The sequence below is a fragment of the Phycodurus eques genome, chromosome 15, assembly GCF_024500275.1.
Source record: "Phycodurus eques isolate BA_2022a chromosome 15, UOR_Pequ_1.1, whole genome shotgun sequence".
Lineage (NCBI taxonomy): Eukaryota > Metazoa > Chordata > Actinopteri > Syngnathiformes > Syngnathidae > Phycodurus > Phycodurus eques.
This window is the reverse complement of record NC_084539.1, coordinates 5,484,820-5,507,060: the sequence shown is the minus strand read 5'-3', so window position 1 is coordinate 5,507,060 and position 22,241 is coordinate 5,484,820. Positions and strand designations below refer to the sequence as shown.

At 40.7% G+C, this 22,241-nt stretch overlaps 2 protein-coding genes across 3 annotated transcripts; both read left to right on the top strand.

Moving 5' to 3' along the window:
* The first annotated feature begins 131 nt into the window (after positions 1–131).
* On the top strand, positions 132–6,985 carry LOC133413342 (regulator of G-protein signaling 7-binding protein B-like). Of its 2 annotated transcripts, XM_061697589.1 has the most exons (7): positions 132–730; positions 1,918–2,349; positions 2,496–2,668; positions 3,272–3,402; positions 3,927–4,065; positions 4,195–4,265; positions 5,617–6,985. In XM_061697589.1, exons 2-7 carry the CDS (start codon positions 2,227–2,229, stop codon positions 5,706–5,708), a joined length of 729 nt encoding a protein of 242 aa, XP_061553573.1. In that variant the 5' UTR covers positions 132–730; positions 1,918–2,226; the 3' UTR covers positions 5,709–6,985. The 2 variants fall into 2 exon arrangements, with proteins under 2 accessions (XP_061553573.1, XP_061553572.1); XM_061697588.1 differs by lacking the exon at positions 132–730 and having other exon boundaries at positions 892–2,349.
* Positions 6,986–9,043: 2,058 nt separating this feature from the next.
* On the top strand, positions 9,044–21,752 carry c6 (complement component 6). Its single transcript, XM_061697587.1, is given in 19 exon segments — positions 9,044–9,152; positions 9,604–9,771; positions 9,875–10,031; positions 10,457–10,601; positions 11,172–11,313; positions 11,762–11,900; positions 12,795–12,974; positions 14,496–14,739; positions 15,375–15,497; positions 15,590–15,756; positions 15,864–16,089; positions 17,982–18,150; positions 18,284–18,395; positions 19,932–20,064; positions 20,159–20,353; positions 20,532–20,619; positions 20,743–20,987; positions 21,075–21,175; positions 21,177–21,752. Coding segments are annotated over 18 exon segments (2,793 nt in total). The 5' UTR covers positions 9,044–9,152; positions 9,604–9,625; the 3' UTR covers positions 21,258–21,752.
* Positions 21,753–22,241: the final 489 nt, after the last annotated feature.

The window sequence follows — 22,241 nt, the reverse complement described above, 5'->3', positions numbered from 1 at the left end:
AGGGCACATAGAAACAAACAACCATTTGCACATACATTCACACCTACGGGCAATTTAGAGTTTTCAATCAACCTACCACGCATGTTTTTAGGGGTTTGGGAGGAAACCGGAGTGCCCGGAGAAAACCCACGCAGGCACGGGGAGATCTATCTATCTATCTATCTATCTATCTATCTATCTATCATATTAGGGCTGACAATCGATTTTAATCAGATTAATCACACTTAAATTTTTATTAATTATGATTAAGTGCCCCCCTAAATCTAATAACTGGTTGGGCCATTCTCAGTAGCAACAACTGAAATCAAGAATTTTCTACAACTAGCAATAAGTCTTTCATATCTCTGTGGCGATATTTTGGCCCACTCTTGCTTACAGAATTGTTTGAATTCAGCAAAAATTGATGGTTTTTGAGCATGAACGGCCTTTTTAATGGTACTGCATTTCAATGCGGTTCAAGTCTGGACTTTGACTAGGCCACTCCAAAACCATTTTGTTTTATTAAGCCCTGCAGATGTTGACTTGCTGGTGTGTTTTGTATCATTATCCTGCTGCGGAATCCAAGTGTGCTTCAGCTTGAGGTCACAAACTGATGGCTGAACATTCTCCTTCAGGGTTTTCTGTTAAAGAGCAGAATTAATGGTTCCATCAATCACAGCAAGTTGTCCATGCCCTGAAGGAGCAAAGCAGCCCAAGACCATCACACTACCACCACCATGTTTGACTGTTGGTATGATGTTCTTTTTCTGAAATGCTGTGCTACATTTACACCACATGTAACAAGACACACACCTTCCAAAAAGTTCAACTTTCATCTCATCAGTCCATATAATATTCTCCCAAAAGCCTTGGGAATCATTCAGATGTTTGTTTTTTTGTTGTTGTTTTTTTTTTTTTTTTGCAAAAGTAAGATGAGCCTTTATGTTCTTTTTGGTCAGCAGTGTTTTTCGCCTTTGAACTCTGCCATGAACGCCATTTTTGCCCAGTCTCTTCCTTATTGTTGTGTCGTGAACACTGACCTTACCTGAGGCAAGGGAGGCCTGCAGTTCTGCAGAAGTTGTCCAGAGTTCCTTTGTGGTCTCCTGGATGAGTCATTGCTGTTCTCTTGGGGTAGTCTTTTTAAGCCAGCCACTGATGGCTTACAAATGGTTCACCACTGTTCCATGTTTCTCCATGTGAGGATAATGGCTCTCTCTATGGTTTGCTGGAATGCTAAAGCATTAGAAATGGCTTTTGTAACCCTTTCCAAACTGATAGATGTCAATGACTTTATTTCTTGAATGTTCTGGAATTTCTTTGGATGGTGTCATTTTGTTGCAGCTTTTTTTAGCTCTTTTGTCCGACTTGATTTTGTCGGGACAGGTTCTGTTTAGGCGCTTTCTTGATTGAACAGCTCTGGAGGTAATAAGGCTTCGGTGTGATCAGTGAAAATTAACCCAAAATTGTTATGGGTTAATGAGGGGGGTAATTACTGTTTCACACAGGGCAGGGGAACTTTGAATAGTTGTTTTGTTTTTTGTTTATAAACGACACCACCATTTACAAATAGCCTTATAATTTAACTGGAGTTATATTTGTCTGATGTTTACATTTGTTTGATGATCTTAAACATTAAAGTAGGGAAACTATGCAAAAATATAGGAATCCAAGAAGGGGGCCGATACTTTTTCACGGCACTGTGCCTGAAGAATCTACTTGCACGGCAATTGTATAATTGTAGCAACTTTGTTCCTTCCCACCACCGTTGAACCCCGCTGATTTTAAATGGCACTTTTATTGGTGAAAGTGCAATACTTGGCAAACAGGCAAGTCACTTTGAAGCCAAACTCGTGTCTCGTAAGGTTGAAGCAGACAACAGTATAATGGCGATGAGCACACAGAATGCAGCTTTGCTGGCGGCCTCTGCGTTGTGTGCAGCATCTGAAGGGTTAACACTCAGCCAGGCGGGCGCAAGCGTGCGGCGGAAGACGTCGGAGCCTCCCCCTCGGCCTTCACGAGCGGCTGAAGGTGACTCGATCTCCTCTCGGCTGGGGGATGCAGAGGGAGCTGCTGGCGGCGCTTCCGCCCCGCGACACCGTCCTCAACCGGGGAACATCTGTCGGCTTGAGCCGGGGCTCCAGACGTTGACTGCGCTTGTCTGCAGTGTCCGAGGCGGCGGCGGTGTCTTTGTGCTCTGCAGAGAGGACACAGCAAGCCTTCAGAAGAAGACGGGCGCTCTCTGCATGCATGAGTTCTGCACCGAGCGGGCGGAAAAAGCGCCCCAGATCTGCAGGCAGCGTCTTGCCCATCACGAGAGGGCTGCAGACGGAGTCGGAGCTCCGGGAGAGCACCGTGGACGGCAGCAGGATGGTGAGTGTCTTCCACAAGATGTTTTTTTTCAGGGTGTGCAGGTGCCACACATTGCCGATGCCAAGCCGTTTTAAAAAAAGACCATGCATGTAAACAGTGTCCGTGCTGGTCTGCTAGAAAACATCACACCGATGCTTTGTGTTCAGACTGTGCAGGAATTCAACACCCTGGTGGCTCTGTACCGAGAACAGGTCATTTCTGTCGGTGAGATGTCAGCCGACTGTCCATCTCTGCGGGCTCAGATGCACTACACGCGGGCTAAAGGATGCTCCATGGCCCGGGCTGCGCACCAAGACCTCGCCCTCATTGCTGTGTCTGGGTAAGCGGAGTCAAGCTGATAACCTTCTCAGGATGTATCAGCTCCAAAATGCACTACTTGCTCTTCTCCTGTTAATGCAACACACTCCCGCCACACGAGTTGTAGACACGTCAAACACATTCCCGCAGACACTCCACTGCAACATCTTCAAGTTGTCCCAGAATCATGGAAGCAGTTTCAGCTCCAAAACAGGCCCAACTCCCACATCTGCATGTATTCTGTCTTTCACATCCAATACATTTGCCCAACTAATATGTATTGTACATTAGTTACCACATCACATGTATCCTGTGGCTATGTAACATGAACTAGCACCGACATGGCAATTACCAATATAACACCAACCAGAAGTCAAAGCCTCTATAAAGAAATGTGCTGTTTTATTGATTTGTAACAAGCCAATACCTATTGTCTGTTCCAGAATCTCCCCTTGATAATTATTCTTTATACAATCAATGCTCAGTGCATCATCTGTATTCACCCTGTGGTTAGGTTACAACTATTCTATGTGTTATTATTGTTATATTAAAGGGGTACTTCTTAAATGTCCTTCTGTTTTACCAACTGTGTGACCCACCCTCCCCTCGTCACCCACCGATGCAGTCCAGAGGATGGAGAGATCCACCCCGAGATATGTCGGCTCTTCATCCAGCTGCAGTGTTGCCTGGAGATGTTCATCACGGAGATGCTGAAGTCCATGTGCCTGCTGGGGGTGCTGCAGCTTCACAGAAAAAGTACCTTGACCATACAGTGCTGGGGCAACGTCACAATATAGGCAGATAATACAAACAAATACAAACTCACAAAAGGAGCAGTGCAGTTCTAACCTAATACCTGCGTTTTTATTGGTGAATTAAACAAACGAACAAACAAACAAAGATACGTTTGTAATGAATAAATAATCATTTTCTGGATAATTCACTGAAATTGGATTGGATTGAAGACAATCAAATGGTGAAACATCAGAGGGCAGCAAAGATCTGACATTGGCCAAACAGGTCAGTCTTGACTTCATGAACAATGATGTTTAATAACAGAAATATTTGTATCATTTTTCTGTGTATTGAGGAATTTTAGTTACATAAACATGTGATGCTTACATTTCAAACCATTCCAAAATATATGGAGAATGATGACTACAGCCTGACCCACAAAAAATGGAGCCCATTCATGTTTATGTATATATTTTGTAATTGCTTGATGAAGATTTTTCTTTCTTTTTACTTCAAGAAATATTATTCCGTGTTTGTCCCTCAAGGAACTGACTCAGAGCCGAAGATGGACTTCAGGGTGGATGAAAGTTCGGATGTTCCCATCCTGGAGGACCGCTCCTCCTCACCCATTGACTACCCTCATGATCCGTGGCTGGTGGGAGTCCATATTGAAAACATAGAGCGGTACGCAGACTTTTCAGAGTCACTTTGATTTAGTGCTATAGCATGGATCTTTAAATAAGATACGATAATAATATTAATAATAAACACAAAAAGCAGGCTCGTCCTGACACGTTGTCTTTGTATTGGCAGAGATATGCAGGAAATGAGAAATCTGCTCAGCAAACTCAGGGAGACAATGCCTTTGCCACTGAAAAATCAAGGTGTGTAACATTTGTGAAATATGATTTTTCCAACTATTCCTGCTCATTGTATAGCGATTGTTGTACAGAATAAATGGCCTAGTTCATCCCTGTGGAGTAGTATTTTAAGGAATTCATGTGATAGTAGCTTTTGATACACCACAAAAAGGCTGGCCTCTGAGGGTTCAGTTCAATTCTATTTATAGCATCGAATAATAACAAATGTAATCCCGTGGTCGTTATACACATGGTACCTTTCAATGAGCAAGCACTTTTGCAGGAGTGGCAAAGGAACATCTCTTCAACCGGAGGGAATCATATGTGCAAAGACGAATCAGAGTTAGGAGTTCCATGAGAATTGTATTTACGGTGGAGAACAATAATAAATACAGGCTGCGATGAAAAGTCAATTGAGATTGGCTCTAGCTCACCCGCGACCCTAATAACAAGCAGTATATAAAATGGATGGATGGATATACAGTATACAAGTTATCATCAGATTTGCAGCTAGAATTACAACTGCTATTGTACTCAAAAGAGTTAGAAACCTAATGTATAATCGTGATAGGGTATGAATGTGAATGAACAGACGTGGAGAAAGGCAGAGAGAACTTTGGTGCAGTAACAAAGTTCGATCAGATCAATCAGGGAGAATATAGTTACTGCTTAATCTTGTTTACTTGCTAACTAACGAACAAACTAATAACAAATTGGCGATCAAAACAAAATCTCGCCTCTCATCAATTGCATTTGTTGCCTGCCACCATTTAAAGTGCCACTGTTTAAACACCAATAAAGTTCAGCTGTTCTAGTAGGCTTTACCTGCGTTTTTTTTTAGCATTTGTTACTTTTGATAATTCCCTCCAACTTGACTTAGGCCCTATGCAGAACCATCTTAAGAAAAACATCGCCAAAGCATGATGCTGTCAACACCATGCTTCACAGTAGGTATGGTGTTGTTTTGGTGATGATCAGTGTTATGTTTGTGCCAAACATACCTTTTGGGATTATTCCCAAAAAGTTCAACACTGGTTTCATCAGGCCGTAACACATTTTCCCACACGTGTGTGGAAGATTTCAAGTCTTTTATGTGTCTTTGTAAGATAAAGTTTCCGTCTTGCCACCCTGCCCCATACTCCAGACGATTGTTGTGGGATGTTCTAAACTTTCCATCAATTTTGGAGGGACATCCAGTTCTTGGTTTTGCCATATTTTCTCATCTTAATGATGACTGTCTTCACTCTGTTCAGATGGTACATTTATTTATTTGTGTACTTGAACTAACTTAACATTTCAGTGGACTGAATTATCAATTATGGAACTGTCACTTCTTCTGTACGTCATGTTTTAACCTGAGCGCTGTGTGTCACAGATGACAGCAGCTTGTTGAACCTGACTCCACACCCGCTGGTCCGCCAAAGGAAGAGGCGCGTCCCTGGACTCTGCTGCATGGTGTCTGGTTAACGGTCCGAACTCAATTCATTATGTACTGTATAGCAACAATTTTGGTTATTATTTTCCTTCCACAGTCCACTATAGTTCCCTGGTTAGCAGACATTCCGCTAGCATTTAATAATGAGTGGCTTTTTTCTTTTTCCATGAACTGCACTATTAGTGTCACATCAGCCATATCGGCTTTAGTCCTGTTTTGAGGAGGTTAGAAGGTACTTATGTTTGCATTAATCACTCAGTTTTCAACATATATATTGAATTAAATTGTATATATTTGGGCTATGCACAAGCATTATAATTTTTATGTTGTTTACCCTCTGTGTCATAATGTGTGTCACAATACACAGTGTTTTAGTCGCATACATTATGTTTCACAGCCGTTACACACTGTGGACAAAATAGTGTATCAGTGTTATGTTGCATACACACAACTGGTTCCAATTATGTGTTTCGTTTTAGAGAGTGTGAATGGGAATTACACTTAGTATCTGATAAGTCAAACCGTGTTTCTTTGTAGCTGCGGTTCATCGTCGATTTCACCCTTATAGTGTTGATGCATGGTTGTATTGGTTGCTTGGTCTATCTGGTGCTGACTATCGACAATGACCATCTCAAACTGCAAGATTTATTAGCATGTAAATGACTTTTACTGATCCCCCACTGTTGCCGTTTCCACCACCAGTTAAAGATCAGACTGTCCAGTATAAAAAATAAAATGAAATAAAAAATTCCAATCCAAATTTTCCATTGACTGCCAGTTAAAACAAAACTGGCCACATCTGACCTTGTCTGTGTCTATATTATTCCCCCTGAACCCTGAGTGTTAATCGTCAAAGTCTCCATTCATTAATAAAGATTGAATTATGTCATGAGTTTTCTATTATGCACGCATGAATTGAACATTGCCCCCACTAGTGGACAATAGTAGACCTTGCAGTCGTTTTTATTCGCACAGCATGCCAAACATCTTATTCAGCTTTATATCATTTCATTTGGAAGAGTCCCCACCCTCACATAGACGGAACACGATTACACTAAAAGACTAAATTCACGTATAACATTGATCTGTTCGTTTATCACTGAATGTAAATGAAATGTATTGTATTCATTTGTAAAGTTGTTTACGTGTAACCTTTCTTTTCATGTGTGATACTATATATATATATATATATATATACATACATATATATATATATATATATATTATTATCATGGCATGTATTGTGTAGTTAGGGTCCTTGTAGACAAGCATCAGCTATGTATGTACAGCTTAATTTTATAATGTGAATAAAGTTTTCTATCCAGTTGGGGAGTTGTTTCTTTTGTTTACTTGCTGGTTAGTCATTGTAAAAAAATAAAGATATTTCAATGTTTTAGCTTCAAATTCATCTATTTATTCATGGACTGACATAGCTCCTTTTAAATCTGATGTCCATATATTATCCATCCATCCATTTCTATAACGTTTATCCTCATTATGTAAAGCATGTCAAAGTCAGGCCCGGGGGCCAAATCTGGCCCACGATGTAATTATATTTGGCCCGCAAGACCACATTAAATGTGTATTAGAGCTGGCCCGCCAGTATATAGCACATGTGGCACTAATGTTACAAATCCCAGAATGCTTTGCTAGTGTGTCGGCCCATCAGTCTAGACCGGCAAGCGCCCCTTCCCTTTCTGTTGCAGTTGTTAGCAACTATGCTACCAGTGTCCTCGAGCGAATTTGCACTTCCCCTTCCCAAAAATGGCCAAATGAAGATTGTCGGTACCCACCTACCCGCCCTTGAGGACTTGCACGCTGCCAGAACTAAGACAAAAGCGTGCGAAATCCTCTTGGATCCTCCACATCCTGGTCACCAGCTCTTCCAGTGCCTTCCCTCAGGTAGGCACTACCGATCAATGCAAACTAAAACTAGCAGGCATTCCAACAGCTTCTCCCCTCTCGCAATCAACTTCTTAAGCAGCTAACCTACAATTCCATTGCAACATGCTGCCAATTTTTTTGTCTTGAGTTTGTTGTCACATTTCTGTCGGGCCAATTATACATTACTCGTGCACTCACTGTAGTAGTCTCGCAAAACAACAAATAAATACCACTGATGTCTTTTATCGCAAATGTGTTTCTCGTGTTTATAATATTAAAGTTTGTTTATTCCAGATTCAGTCTTTAAGCAAAATGTAAGTTTGTTGTCAATGATAAACTTTTAACGCTACATTTCTGCTTAGAAGGGAAACATGCACATCGCAGTGATTTTTCATTAAATATGGAGTTTGGCCCGTGACCTTGTCCCAATTTTTTATTTTGGCCCACCGTGAATTTGAGTTTGACACCCCTGATGTAGGGTTTCGGGTGAGCTGAAGCCTACCCCTGATTTTTGGCCCAGAGGTGGGCTGCACCCTGGACTGGTCCCCAGCCAATCGCAGGGCAGGTTATACAAACAACCATTCACACTCACATGAACGCCTATGGACAGTTTAGTCTTTATTTAACCTAACATGCATTTTTTTGGAAATGTGGGAGGAAATCCAGGTAAGCACAGGAAAAACATGCAAAAAGCAGGAGTCTGGATTCAAACGTCAAAACTGTGAAGTGGATGTGCTCACTCGGCCTAACCCTCACAGGTAGGCACAGATACTACAGTACTGTAAAATGTGAGGAAGGCGTCTCTAAGTGGACAAAAATAATACCTGCACCTCACATGTATATACAGTATGATGCCAGTAGTATATGCCTGAAACTTTGAAATACATCTACAAAATAAAAATATTGTCACGACTTTTTTTGATTTTGTCTTTCACGTGGGTAGTGTGGAGCGTAACCTCTGCGGTAAACAAGAGATTAGTGTGTTATGAATTAACATTGTATGTGCCGTTAGAGTTTCAAGTTAGTACTCTATTGGAACAGATGATTTCAGTCACACCATTCTGTCTAGAGGTAGGAATCGTAAATGAATTTGAAAACAATATATATAGTATGTAACTGAATAAGGGACAACATTTTGAAGTCCTCTTGCACATTTAGTATTCATAACAATTCATATAATTTGCAATTATGTAATGAATAAAAAAAACTTTGCGTAAGATTATGCAAGCACAGGATGAGAGATGTTCTTCTCCCACAATGTGAACGTGTCAAACTTCAACACAAAACATCTGGAGCACATCTTGCAGATTGGCAACTCCACTGTGTTTTACTTCCCGTAATTTGGAAGGACAATTGGTTTGTGTGACTTCATGTTCAGTATTTTGTTATCAAAAAAAAGGTATGCTGGGTTGAGACATTTTAGTATCCTGAGAGTGAAGTTGGTCCAAAACAAGCTGGATTCCTGGAGAAACTCCAGAGGGAGGTTTTATATATCTGTCAACACAAACTTGAGTTCAGATTCAGGTCTGCCTGCAGTGCAGACAACATCCCATACACGAAAGTTATTTGCTAAGACGGCAACGCTGTGTGCGGTGAGTCAGACTATTGAAACCCTCTCTGTATTGTGTACAGTATTGTATTGTTTTATAACTTTATTATAAACCACAGTTGTAACGATGCATGCAGAAACATTAATTGGAGAATAAAAGTTAATGGAAACATTTAAATACAAAGTCAACGTTTTTTTTCTAATGACCTGTAAATGTAATAGCATTTTATGCATGAACAAAAATGGTGTTATATTAGGAAATATTAAATGTCTAGTAAATGTATAATCAACAGGACAAGCGGTATACAGTATGTATTGATGGATGAATGAGTGGATGAATGGGTGATTACATTAATTATGTACTGTGGTGCAATTGAACCCAGTTTTACTGTGTGTGCATGCGCCTACTTGTGAATTACATTAATGTGAAGAGTTCACTTTATGCATCTATTTGAATGAAGTAATTATGTGATGGATATCCAATTTTCCTTTAGAACCTTTCTTGGAACTCTCCTGATGGAGCCTTCCACTGGTTGGTTCCCGCTGCTCTATCTCCTCAGCTTGATATCTGCCGGTCTGTCTTGTTTTTGTGACCGGTACCCCTGGGGCTCATGGTCCGCCTGCTCCCGGACATGCAACCACGGCACACAGAGCAGACATAGGTGAGGCAAATAGGTTGACACGGAACACTTCGAGATAGGTACACCATGGATTCTGATGAGAAATATTTGGCTCATATTTGTTTTGTTCATATTTGTTTAACAGGAGCTTAAAATATGATGATTACTACTGGAAGAACAGCTGTCGTCAGCTGTGCCAGAGACATGACAGGAGGGCTTGTAATGTGCAGGCTTGTCCCATAAATTGCCTGCTGACAGAGTTTGGGCCCTGGTCTGACTGCTCGCCCTGTGCCAAGAAGCAGGCAAGACACATTGCAAAACCCGTACATGAAGTTCCTTTATTAGCACATTTCTGTGAGAGGCTCCAGCTCACCCTCGACCATAGCACTACAGAAAAAGGATGAATGGAGGGAATACACAAGTCAAAATTCTAAGTTAATGATTATTTGCTAAAAACAATCAACTTGATCAGTTTGAACATGAAATATCTTGTCTTTGTAGTGGATTCAATGAAATATAGGTCGAACATGATTTGCAAATCATTGTATTCTGTTTTTATTGGTGTTTAACACAACGTCCCAACTTCATTGGAATTGGGGTTGTACATTGTATCAGGTGTGTGCATATAAGCCTGTGAAATAAATAAATATAGACACATTTGGTACGAAACATTGTCCTAATATCTCTCCAACAAATGGATCTTTTTCTTTTGATGTTGATGTCGTAGTTACGGACCAGGTCCATCCAAACACCATCCCAGTTTGGTGGTGCATCATGCAGTGTGGAACTGATGGAGGAGAGGCCCTGTTATCCTGCCACAGAGTGCAAGTTGCCACCAATCGACTGCCGCGACAACTTCAAATGTGACAATGGTATAGGCAGTGTGCATTTTATTGTCATTACAGTTTTACTCAAACTGTGGTCTCCACTTTACCATTATCTAATTGACCAAATAAATGCCCCGTTTCAAATAAATACTTCCTTTTTCCCCCAAAAGTAAAAAAAAAGATTTTTTTTAAGATGAAAAAATAATAAAGGCCTACATCTGGAGCACACAAAAAAAAAAAAAAAAGAATATGCCTGATCTTAACTGGTTAATTTTCAGAAAGTTGTTATTTATTTTTATTTTTGTCAGTTTTAACTTCTCTCAGAGACAATTGTGAGTTTTTCTTTAAAACAGGGTTCGTCCACATGTGGAGATGCATATTTATTTAACCTTTCTTTATCCAGGTAAGGCAATTGAGTGCCGATTCTCATTTGCATTGCCGATGTGGCAGGAGACCGCAGGGTAAATGTAAAATATGAGGATACAGTATGAATGTAAAATAAATGTATTGCGGTTTAAATGTGTTCTTGTTTTGAATTATTGTATTGACATTATCTTGCTTTATGAATACGATCAAAAGTTGAAATTTCATCCAGATTTTATCTTATATCGTCAGGACGCTGCATCAACACCACGCTAACTTGCAACAAACAGAACGACTGTGACGATAACTCTGATGAGAGGGACTGTAGTGACTTCAAAGTTGTTTGTCCAGCCGAGAAGAGAGTGGCTCCTGGTGCTGACCTGGTGGGGAATGGGTAAGATAAAGGTCAATACATCACTGCTGTGCTGCATGTGAATTGTTCTTGCATTCCGTCCTGCTGTGCCCATAAATTAAATTCCTTTCTGTCAAGAGCCTCCAGTCTGCCGCTTCTCCAAAAAACATGATTATCAGTTGGACTGAACACCCTAACTTGTGCACGCATCCCAGTGTTGAAACTAAAACACAGTGTTGTTATCTTGATTCTCCCCCACAGCTGAAAAGCTGAGCTGGCAAAAATAAATAAATCAATCAATTAAAGGTTAGGCAGACGGACATTACTCCACAAACAGCACTTTAAGGCTCATAACACATATTTATGAATACAGTACCTTCGTTTTAGAACACAGCACCATCTGCTGGATTGCCATTTGCTTGCCCCCAAGTAAAAATCACTAAAGTGACAAGTGTTCGAGATTCAACAGCTCACTAATTTATTTTGGAAGGTTTGATGCGCTTGCAAATGAGCCGAGGGGGGTAGTCCTGGACAACATGTTTATGGGAGGAAGTTGCATCATCAGGAGGCCTCAGAGCACGCTGCTTTACCATCGGATCCCTCACAACTTTGAGAGCTTTGACATTAAGGTAACGTGAAATACCTCCTTCTCCATTGTGCTGTATTACTTTAGCAATCCAAGATTTTTAAAGGGGGTCAATACAGTTTGGAGGCAATATTTGATAATAAACCAGCCCCATCTTTGTTTTTATTCTTTATATTATTTTTACCCCGCTGGCACAATCACTTCCAGATTCAGTCAATGAAACAACAAAATATACAGTAATTGCCCAAAACATACAGCAAATGCTCGATTTCCTAAAATCCCATTTAGCGGGCTCTAAATTGCATTTTTTCGCTAACAGATTGCGCTCGCTGTTGGTGCACAACTTGCAAGTGATTTACAAAGAGTGCAATGTTTTACTAAGATCCCAAACAGGGGGCTCTAAACTGTGTGTTCACTCACTCACTCACTCACTCACACAGAATGTGCACACTGTTGGCAACAGGTGTAAAAGTAACGGAGACTGCCATATTTAAAAGAGGGTTTTGCACTTCGCACTGATGGGTTTCACAATGGACAATATGGGAGAGCACTGCAAGTTTGAGGAATGGAATTGGAATTGTTAGTGGAAGAGGCAAATTAACATATTCCTGAGGGACAGAAAATAAATTGATTGCTTTTGTGTAGGTGTGGTTCAGTTGTCACTCAGTGAAGTAGGGTAAGTCTTGTAGTGTGTAATGTTAGTTCAAGCCTGCTTGACCACCAGCTCAATGCTGAACAGGATAAGGGTGAGAAAAAAGATGCATGGATTGCCTTGTGGTTTAAAATGTTAATCACATTTGGAAAATATCTATGGTGATACTATTATTCACATAAAAAATCTTAGCAGCCTATGCGCTCTCATAGAAGGTCCAATTAACATACGTTGCTTTAATATGTAAACAAAGTTGTTTATTTTGTTCTTGTTGTGGTCATACAGGTTGGGGTGACTGAAGACTTCAGCACGGATCCCAGCCCTCTGCACTCTGAGTCCATTAATGTGAAAAAGTCCATTTCCACTGAAGAAAAGAGAAATAAACAGATCTTTGGTCGGCACTTTTTCCGCCCTTTGACGTCACATATAAAATCAAAGGATGCATTTGAAGCCTCAAAGAAAACGGTGAGCGAGTCCATCCATCCATCCATCCATCCATCCATTTTCTGAGCCGCTTCTCCTCACTAGGGTCACGGGCGTGCTGGAGCCTATCCCAGCTATCATCGGGCAGGAGGCGGGGTACACCCTGAACTGGTTGCCAGCCAATTGAGCGAGTCCAACAAAGTGCAAATATTTATGCCTGTGTTGGAATGCTTGGGCCCCCAATGACCTCATTTAACTTCTTGACCTAAATCCTGAACCTGAGTCTAACTGTAAAACACAGTTCTAATTCCTTTCTTTTTTGTCTATGTGGAAACATCACCTTTCTCTAGAAGAATGAATTAAAAATGTAGAAATGCAGGAGAACTTGCAAGACTTTAATTGAAGTTTGGAGCAGTAAGGGGAAAACATGTATATATATCTACAACTACAGTACATACTGTATACATATCCATGGAGTAAATAAAAAACATAGACCATGCAGTTGCCCTAAATCCAGCATTGGTATTTACTAAAATATTTTTTTCCTGAAATTATATATATAGTTGACTGCAAAAGCTGACGCAGTATACTGTTTGTTAGAAAAAGTTGAAATATTTTCAACTATGTTCAATTGCGTCGCAAGCCTGCAAGTGCAACATTTTCATCCATCCATCTATCTTTGTACTGGTTAACCTACCATGCATATTTTTGGAATGTGGGAGGAACCCACACAGACATGCGGAGAACATGCAAACTCCACAAAGGAAGGCCAGAGCCTGGATTTGAATCCATGACTTCTGAACCTCACCACATGGGTTCCATTAAAAATTAATAGAGCTAAACCAACATTACCTGCCTCATCTGGAACCAATTAGAGTAAAATCTTTAAAATTGCTTGGCCAGTGGATTTTTGTGCTACTTTAAAGGCATACCCCCAAAAAAATATTGGTATGAACTCTGAATTGTACAATTAACATGGAGTTTGACATACAGTCATGGGAAAAAAAATATTAGATCACCCTTTTTTCTTCAGTTTCTTTTTTAATTCCTGGTACAACTAAATGTACATTTGTTTGGACAAACATAATTATGCCAACAAAAAATATAAGACAGAAGCAGATATCAAGCCAATAGCCAACAGATATCAAGCCAATAGCCAACAGCCAAAATCACTGGGAATACAATTAAACTGAAGCATGTCAAATAGGACATAAAGTACAGCATTATGGAATCGGCTACAGTTTTGTTGTGCTCATTGTATTCTTCAGGTAATTATACCATAGCGGTACCGGGCATTAAAATGAACAAGAAATTAAAGAAACAAGGATGGTCTACTGGTACTAACTTTTTCCCATGACTGCATATGTTCTACTGTTTTATCTTTAAACTGAAGTCAACTGATGTTGAATGCTAATGCATACCAAAAATTATAAACTAGGTGTTTTAGACTGAATCTCATGAATGAGATTTTATCAAATGACAAATATTGAATGATAACACGATGAAAGTTTAATCTACCAAGCTATTTCATGTTGACATAAATGTTATCTTTTCTCTTGTTAGGATTCCATGTTTTTCCGGGTGCATCAGGTTCTGCCTGTGTCTACATTCAAAGTGCGGGACCCAAGCGATTTGGTCTTGTCTGGACCTTTCCTCAAGTTCCTCCATGCTCTTCCCCTCCGGTACGACTATGGCCTGTACAGGAACATCTTTCAGCACTTTGGAACACACTACTACAGCTCAGGCACACTAGGAGGCCTCTATGACCTGCTCTACCAGTACAACCGAGAGGAGCTTACCAGTTCAGGTAAAAAAAAAAAGTTAAAGCCTAGAGGATAAACTTCAAAAAGACCCCCTAGGTTACAATAGCAAATAAAGTTGCTCCAGTAATGTTAGTTCTTCATATTTCCTAGAACTAAAAGGTTCTGCTACCCATTCAATTTACAGATTGTTGTGTCTAAAGGTTATTACAAAAATGTGTTTGTGTTCTATATGAACCTAAACTTGTTGTAGAGATTATTTTTGACAATCCACTGATCACACTTAAATATCAGATGAGTGTTGAGTAAATTGCTTTCTCATTAGATGTTAGTTATTAACACTGCCAGTCCTCCATGTTAACATGAACATTTGAATTCAACAGCCGTCAATGGCAGTGAATGAGTTAAAACATTAATTCAATGTGAGCAATAAGAACTGCCTTTACAGAGATAATGCACTGAGGCTGAACACGGTGGACTCTTCCATACATACCGGTACCTGCATATTTAGACAATGTTCTCAGCAGTCCATGTCTGCTTTGAATTATCATAAACATCCAAAATACTTAAATTATATGTTAGATTAAACCTGTAACGCAGGAATTTCTCCAATATACTAAATTGGAAAAATACTATAAATGTGTTCCTTTTGTGCGGTGACATTATAGTTCCTCTCCAACAGGTGAAACAGAGGAGCATGTTAAAGGCTGTTTGGGCCGAGAGACTAAATGGACAGTTGTCCTCTACACTCCACAGAGGGCTCTGCCGATGTGCTCTGACAACAAAATGACTCAAAATTATCAAGGTTCCTGCAACACAACAAGAACAAATATCATTCATTTCCTGAAAATGGTATTGTTAGAATACAGTATGTTCTCACTTTTTTGTCCGGGCCAGGCTCATACATTCAGGCAGCGGAGAAGTCTTACTCTGCGGTGAAAGGCGGAAGAACCAGAGAGGCAGCATCTCTGGCTTGGGAGAGGCAGGGTCCACGTCCTGATCAAAACTCCTACAAGAACTGGGCCAAGTCTGTCCTTGATAATCCCGCTGTGGTGGATTTCAAGGTTAAATAGAAAAGTTAACATTCAACCATATCAAATGTATTCTGTTAAATTCAAAGAAATTAACTTGACAATAAAAAAGAAACAACTTTACATTTGTGATTGTCCAGATGCAGTCAATCATAGATCTGGTGCAGGGGTTCCCCTGTGCAGTCACAAAGAGGAGGCAACTGAGGAAAGCCTTGCTGCAGTACATGCAAGAGTTTGATACATGCAAGTGTGCCCCCTGTCCCAACAATGCCCAAGCTTTTCTTTCTGGTACTGAGTGCAAGTGTGCCTGCCAGACTGGTACATTTGGCCCCAACTGTGAGCAGCGTGCTCCTGACTACACTTCAGGTATTGTTTACCACTACAGAACACACATCAGACACATTATCTTCACCTCTACATTATATGCAGATCCAACACAAGAGCTGTATTTTTTCCCAAAGATTTTTTTGATGCCACTCTTCTCCTTGAGTGTCACCTTGTTGTGGTGGAGGGTTTTGTGTGTCTAAATCATCCTAGGAGCTCTGTTGTTAGGGGCTTTATGTCCCTGGTAGGGTCACTCAGGGCAAACAGTTCCAAGGGGAGAGACTATAAAAAGTATGGCTCAAATGTCCTCCTATGATGTTGACAATGACGATGACATGACATGACATGATATGACAATGTTGGACCTAAATTTCCCTCGCTGGCCACTGGGACTCTCTCTGGAGCTATGCTTGGAGGTGGGACTCAAAGGTGACTTCCTGGCGGCCGTGCCTGCAGCCATAAGGTCCAGCAGCCAGCCTGAACAGCCATTGTTCAGGCTGGCTGGTGAGCCCTTAACTTGGGCTCACCATCTGTGGGAGGGGCCAAGGGAATCAAGTGCAGTGTGAGCTGAGCAGTGGCTTAATGCGTGAACCTTTGTGTTCCGATCCCCGGCTCCAGAAGCTAGCACTTGGGACATTAAAATTTACCTTGCTGGCCTGCAGGACCCTGAGCTGGTGTGCAAAGTCAAGAGGTTCTGACCAGATATGGTCATGTATGTCTCAACATACAGCTTGGGCTCTGGAACCAGTCCTTTTCAGCGTGCTTTGGATGTGCCAAGCAGGTGTGGGCATATTTAGTGCCCCCAGCTTGGTGCTTGTACATGTTCAACCCTCTGGATGAAAGTGGCCTTCCTCCACCTTGGGACCTTGAGAGTTTTGACTGGAGTTTGTGTCTATGCACCAAACATTGAGTCCAAGTGACCTTCTTCTGTGCAGCCATTGCTGAAGGGCCAGACCATAGCTGTGGCCATATGGTGGTCAGTGTCTGTCGTGGCAGACATCCAGAGACCCATTGGTGCACATCAATATTGAGGGATGCCATCAAGCTGCAGAAGGACACCTATTGGACCTTTTCGGCCTGTAGCACTCTGGAGACAGCTGATAAAGGCAGGTCAAGAGGAATGTGCTTTCAGCAATTACTAAGGCAAAAACTTGCTTTTTGGAGGAATTCAGTGAGGCCATGGAGAACGACTTCCCGATATTTTAGAGGAAATTCTGGTCTATGATCTGGCAACTCAGGAGGGGGGATCGTTGCACCATCAGCAGTGTGTTTCGTGGCGATGGGGCGCTGGTGACCTAGATTAAGAACATTGTGCGTTGGTAGAGAGAATATGTTAAAGATCTCTTCAATTCCACCGACATGCCTTCCAATGAGGAAGAGTTAGGGCGTTCTGTGGGGTTGAGGTCTCTGAGGCTCTAGATGTTGAGGGGCTATGTTAGTTGACAGGCCTGTGCTATGTCGCATGGACATTGGGGACCATGCCTCGGGATTAGTAGACGAGGGACGTGGTCCCCCTTTGTAAAAAGGGTACCACCACCCCAAAGATTATGTTCCAACTACAAGGGTACTCCACTCTTCAGCCTCCCTTGGTAAGGTCTATTTGGGGGTCCTGTAAAGGAGGGTACATTGGAAAGTCATACTTCAGATTCAGGAGAAGTAGGGTGGTTTATCTTCTGGCTGTGGAACAGTGGAACTATCATTGGGGTCCTTGCGGGTGCATGAAAGTCGACCAGTCTACATGTGCTTTGTGGACTTAAAAGAGGCATTGGACTGTGTCCCTTAGGGAGTTCTGGGGAGGGTGGTCCAGTAGTATGGGGTACCAGTCCCCCTGATATTGGCTGTTAGTTCCATGTAAAATTAAATTACAATAATAAAATAGAATTGTTCAAATAATACCTCTATGTTTATCAACTTGGACGGTTTGATTCTCACAGAGGAAGTAGATGGTTCCTGGAGCTGTTGGGGCCCGTGGAGTCGCTGTGGAGCCTCTATGAAGAGACATCGCAGAAGGAGGTGTGACAACCCTGCCCCCTTGAGAGGAGGCCAACCCTGCAAGGGTCCTGACAGTGATGAGGAACCATGTCACATCTCCCTTTTCAAACAGTAGGGGAAGTTAAAATGACAACACACATGTACAAATAGTCATCTCTGCCTGCTACTATTTTTATCTCACAATGACAGTGATTTTACAACCCCAGCAGTTAACATAACTGTTCATGTATGTTCTTGAATCTAGACACGAAACATGTGACAATGATGATGACTTCACTACGGGATGGAGGGACGAGCTTCCTCCTGGTGTGCAGGGTTGTCCCAGGCCAAAGCCGCCTGAAAACAGCTTTCTCAGGGTAAAGACTATATCATTCATGAACACGTTTGTTACGAAAACAAAAGTATCAAATATTGGGGTAAAAAATATTTAATTTAGAGTGAAACATTTTAGTCACCTTATCTTACTGGAAATGTTCTATAATCAAAGCTGACTATTAATACAATATTACTTAAACATTCTACATAATATGTCAAATTTGCTTTTTACCTGTTTGGAACTCAATAGTTGGGTCTCTGGTGGCCCGCCAATCAAGTGTGAAATTACACAAACAAGTACATCTTTTTCTTAGCTATTAAGTTATGAAAATGTAAAATGTAACAAATCTAAGCTTTCCACTCTGAATTCTGTCGAATTGTGACATAACCATTAGGCTGATTTACAAACAATACCGCCCGAATGCTGAGTTTCTCTTCCAATGACTTGGCAACCGGACTAAAAATTTGCTAATTTCAAGTTGCCAGCTCACTATCATACCAAAGCCAAAATTAAGGAGAGCCGTAGTTTTAGCACAGAATTCTCCAAAATCTCTTGGTGTGCTAAAGCATTCTGAGTTAATTTCACTCGAACTAAGCAGCCAATATTTTAGACACTTCTGTGCTCTCAACTTCTGTTCCAACATAGCTATGCAGCATTGCACAAAGCAAGGTCCATCAAGACCGATGACAAAGTTTTGTGTGGATGAACACGACTGACCTGCACAGAGCCTAAACCTCAATCTGATAGAAGCAGAGATTGAGAGCCAGGCCTTCTCGTCAGTGTGTGACCTCACAAATGTGCTTTTTTTAGAAGAATGCTCAAAATTTCCCATAAACACACTCCTTAACCTTGTGCAAGTCTTCACAGAAAAGTTAAAGCTGTCATAGATGTAAAGGTTGGACAGATGCCACATTAAAAATTTTGGATTAAGGCTGAGATGTGACTTAAATTCATACGTGAGTCAAGGAGTATTGGAGTATTTCGCTGGAGGTAGTCCAGTTTGAATGAAATATAATGCTTAAAATTTTTTATGATAGCCTTTTAACTTATTGTGAGAACATAACATTTTTCATTATATTTTGTATTTGCTTTTATTTTGCTTTGTTTTCCTCTGTTGTGTGCAGCCATGTCGGCATTGCAAATGAGAAACGCAATTGCCTTACTTGGATAAATAAATCTTGAATAAATAAAATAATACATTTTCAAAGGAGACAGGACTGAAGAAAGTAAAATAAGAATGTTTTCTTATAATTGTATGATTCAGTTGTATGCCACTATGGAAACCCAGGTATTTGATTTATCCAAGATTTTATGGTGAGCTAGTTTTATTTTGATCACTTTCATCATCATCAAATTTGGTTTGTATCAATAATTATGATCTCGGCCTTCAGTTTTGACACATTTTTTACTCATTGATTTATAGTAATATAATTCAGAAGATACAAAAGATTTGTTGAACAGCTTGTGTGGTGCATACACAATCAGAGGCTGTTTGGTATGATACGTTGTGGTCATCTATGATAATTAATTTCTATGTTTGTGCTCTTTTTTCAACCTTTCTATGTTTTATTTCTAGAAAGCAAAGCAGTACTATAACTTTGGTGAGGATGAAGACTTCCGTTGCTTCACTGGATTTGACCTGGAAGGTTTCCAGTTCATCAATTGTCTTCCTGATGCGACATGGACTCAACCAAAAGGAAGTTGCCGCAGTGGGTTTTGGATTCTTAGAATAGAACAGACGAGAATAGAATTTGTCATATAATAGTCTGTCTTTCTTCTGTAATCTTTCTTCTTCACTTTTAGGAAAGATCTGTCTGCCCCCTGATATCCCCGATGGCATGATGCTGTTCCCGAACAAAGAAGAGTACAAAGTGGGTGATTCAGTGAGTTTTAACTGTGTTGAGGCGGATTTGTTGCCACTGCCTCGAGGCTCTTACCGGTGCAGCAACAGTCTCAACTGGGAACCTCCCTTACCTACAGGACTGCACTGCAGTGATGGTATGTGCATGTAGTTTTACAGTTTGTGTCAAAAAAGTAATTTGGCTTATATTGTCGAGTAGTTGTGTCTTTTTAACAGTATATATACAATTGAAATGTTTAATCTATTAATCTATTATGAATTATTTATAGACATATTTTCCCCCAAGAAACAAAGGCTTCTCTTGTTACTTTATAGCGGAACCATTTGAACCTGACACTCAGTGTGGTCCAGGTGAGAAACGTCAAGGCTCTCAATGTGTCTGTATACAGCGGGAAAGCTGCCTGTAAGTTTTTAGTAAATATTCCTTCATTTTGTTCAGTATACATACAGTAGCGTGTGTGTGTGTGTGTGTGTGTGTCTGTGTCTGTGTGTCTGTGTGTCTGCGTGTCTGCGTGCATGCACCCAGATCTGAACTGGAGAATCTCTGCATCCTAAACATTGACATCAACGTCACTGTGCCGATGTCCCTCTGCTCCTTCCACGCTGGCCGTTGCCACGGCGATCCACTCTTCTTTGTCAGCGAAGGTGCCTGCGACACTTTGGATTCGGATAAACTGGAGTGGGCCAGGTTCAGAGCCAAGTTTTCCTCAAAGAGTTCCGTCCAGAAGTCGTGCGATCTTGACACATGTTACGAATGGGAAAGCTGTTCAAGTGAGTGAACAGCTTTTTTTTGCATTCTTCCCAACTGATTGAAAACAATGAAAACAAATGAATTGTCTGTCCTCCATTTGTTTTCAGCATCTAAGAAGTGTGATTGCATGGCTGCTCGGGACTGTCCCAGAGTTGAGGAGCACAAGTTCTGTCTGATGCTGACCAGCATCCAGAGGACTCGCAGCATGGAACCTTTGCTCCATGGCTGCTCTGAAGTGTGCCAACTATCAATTTGAGATCCTCAATGAAGGTGTCTGTGAATCCAGATAACCCAAAATGACTTCATTATATACGACCAGAAACACTGGTGAAACATTACTCCAAAATGTGCTACAAATGTGTTGTTATTGTGAGTCTGTTAGTCTGCTGTTAACATCACCACTGTATTGCCCCAACCAATTCCAATTTGTTCAATTTTGCAAACAAAATTTCCTATAGTAGTTAAAACTGTATGTAAAAAAACTAAATCATATATCCATATTACTTATGACTTGCAAAGAGCATGCACAGGAAAGGGAGGATGTCACACACGGCCAACTTTTGGGTGTACATTCCATTCTTCTTCTTTTATTACTATAGTTTACCTTTTGTTGACTAGGCCATATTGTGCTGAGCAGCCTGGACATAAAGGCACATGTAATGAATATCTGATCATATGACTAATTTGCATCAGAGACCAAGCCAACTGGTCTTTGTTTTAGTTTTGCTCTTTGCTATGACTGGTACACATTTGTTATGGCATCACAAAAGCAACCTCAAAAGTCAGAAGAAAATTATACAAATACACTTGTGAAGTTGCTCACGAAACTGAAAGTCCCATAAGATTTGTCGACGTCTCTTGTGACTGTCACATATCATGATGGTTCGACCTTTTTAGGTTTTTATGAAGATTTCAAAGGAATACTTTTTCCATAAATATTGGTTGAGCTCCTAAGGATAAGACTTTGGAGGTTCCCCCATAATATTAATATTAAAAGACCAGCAAGCATGTGCTGGTCTTAATTTTCAACAAACTAAAGATGAACTACCTAAACTAGCCCTACCTAAGTGTGGTGATGTAAATCATTTGAGAATAAACTACTTTTCAAGCATTTTTGGAATTTGACATCCAGGTGGAAAAAAATTAGCTTCCATGCAAAAAAAATTATAAGACTCTTTTTCATCTTTGTTCATTTTAGAACGTGCATAGGCACTGTCAAGTCATTTTACCCTATTTAGTAAATCCAGAGTATATGAGATACGTACTAAATAAAC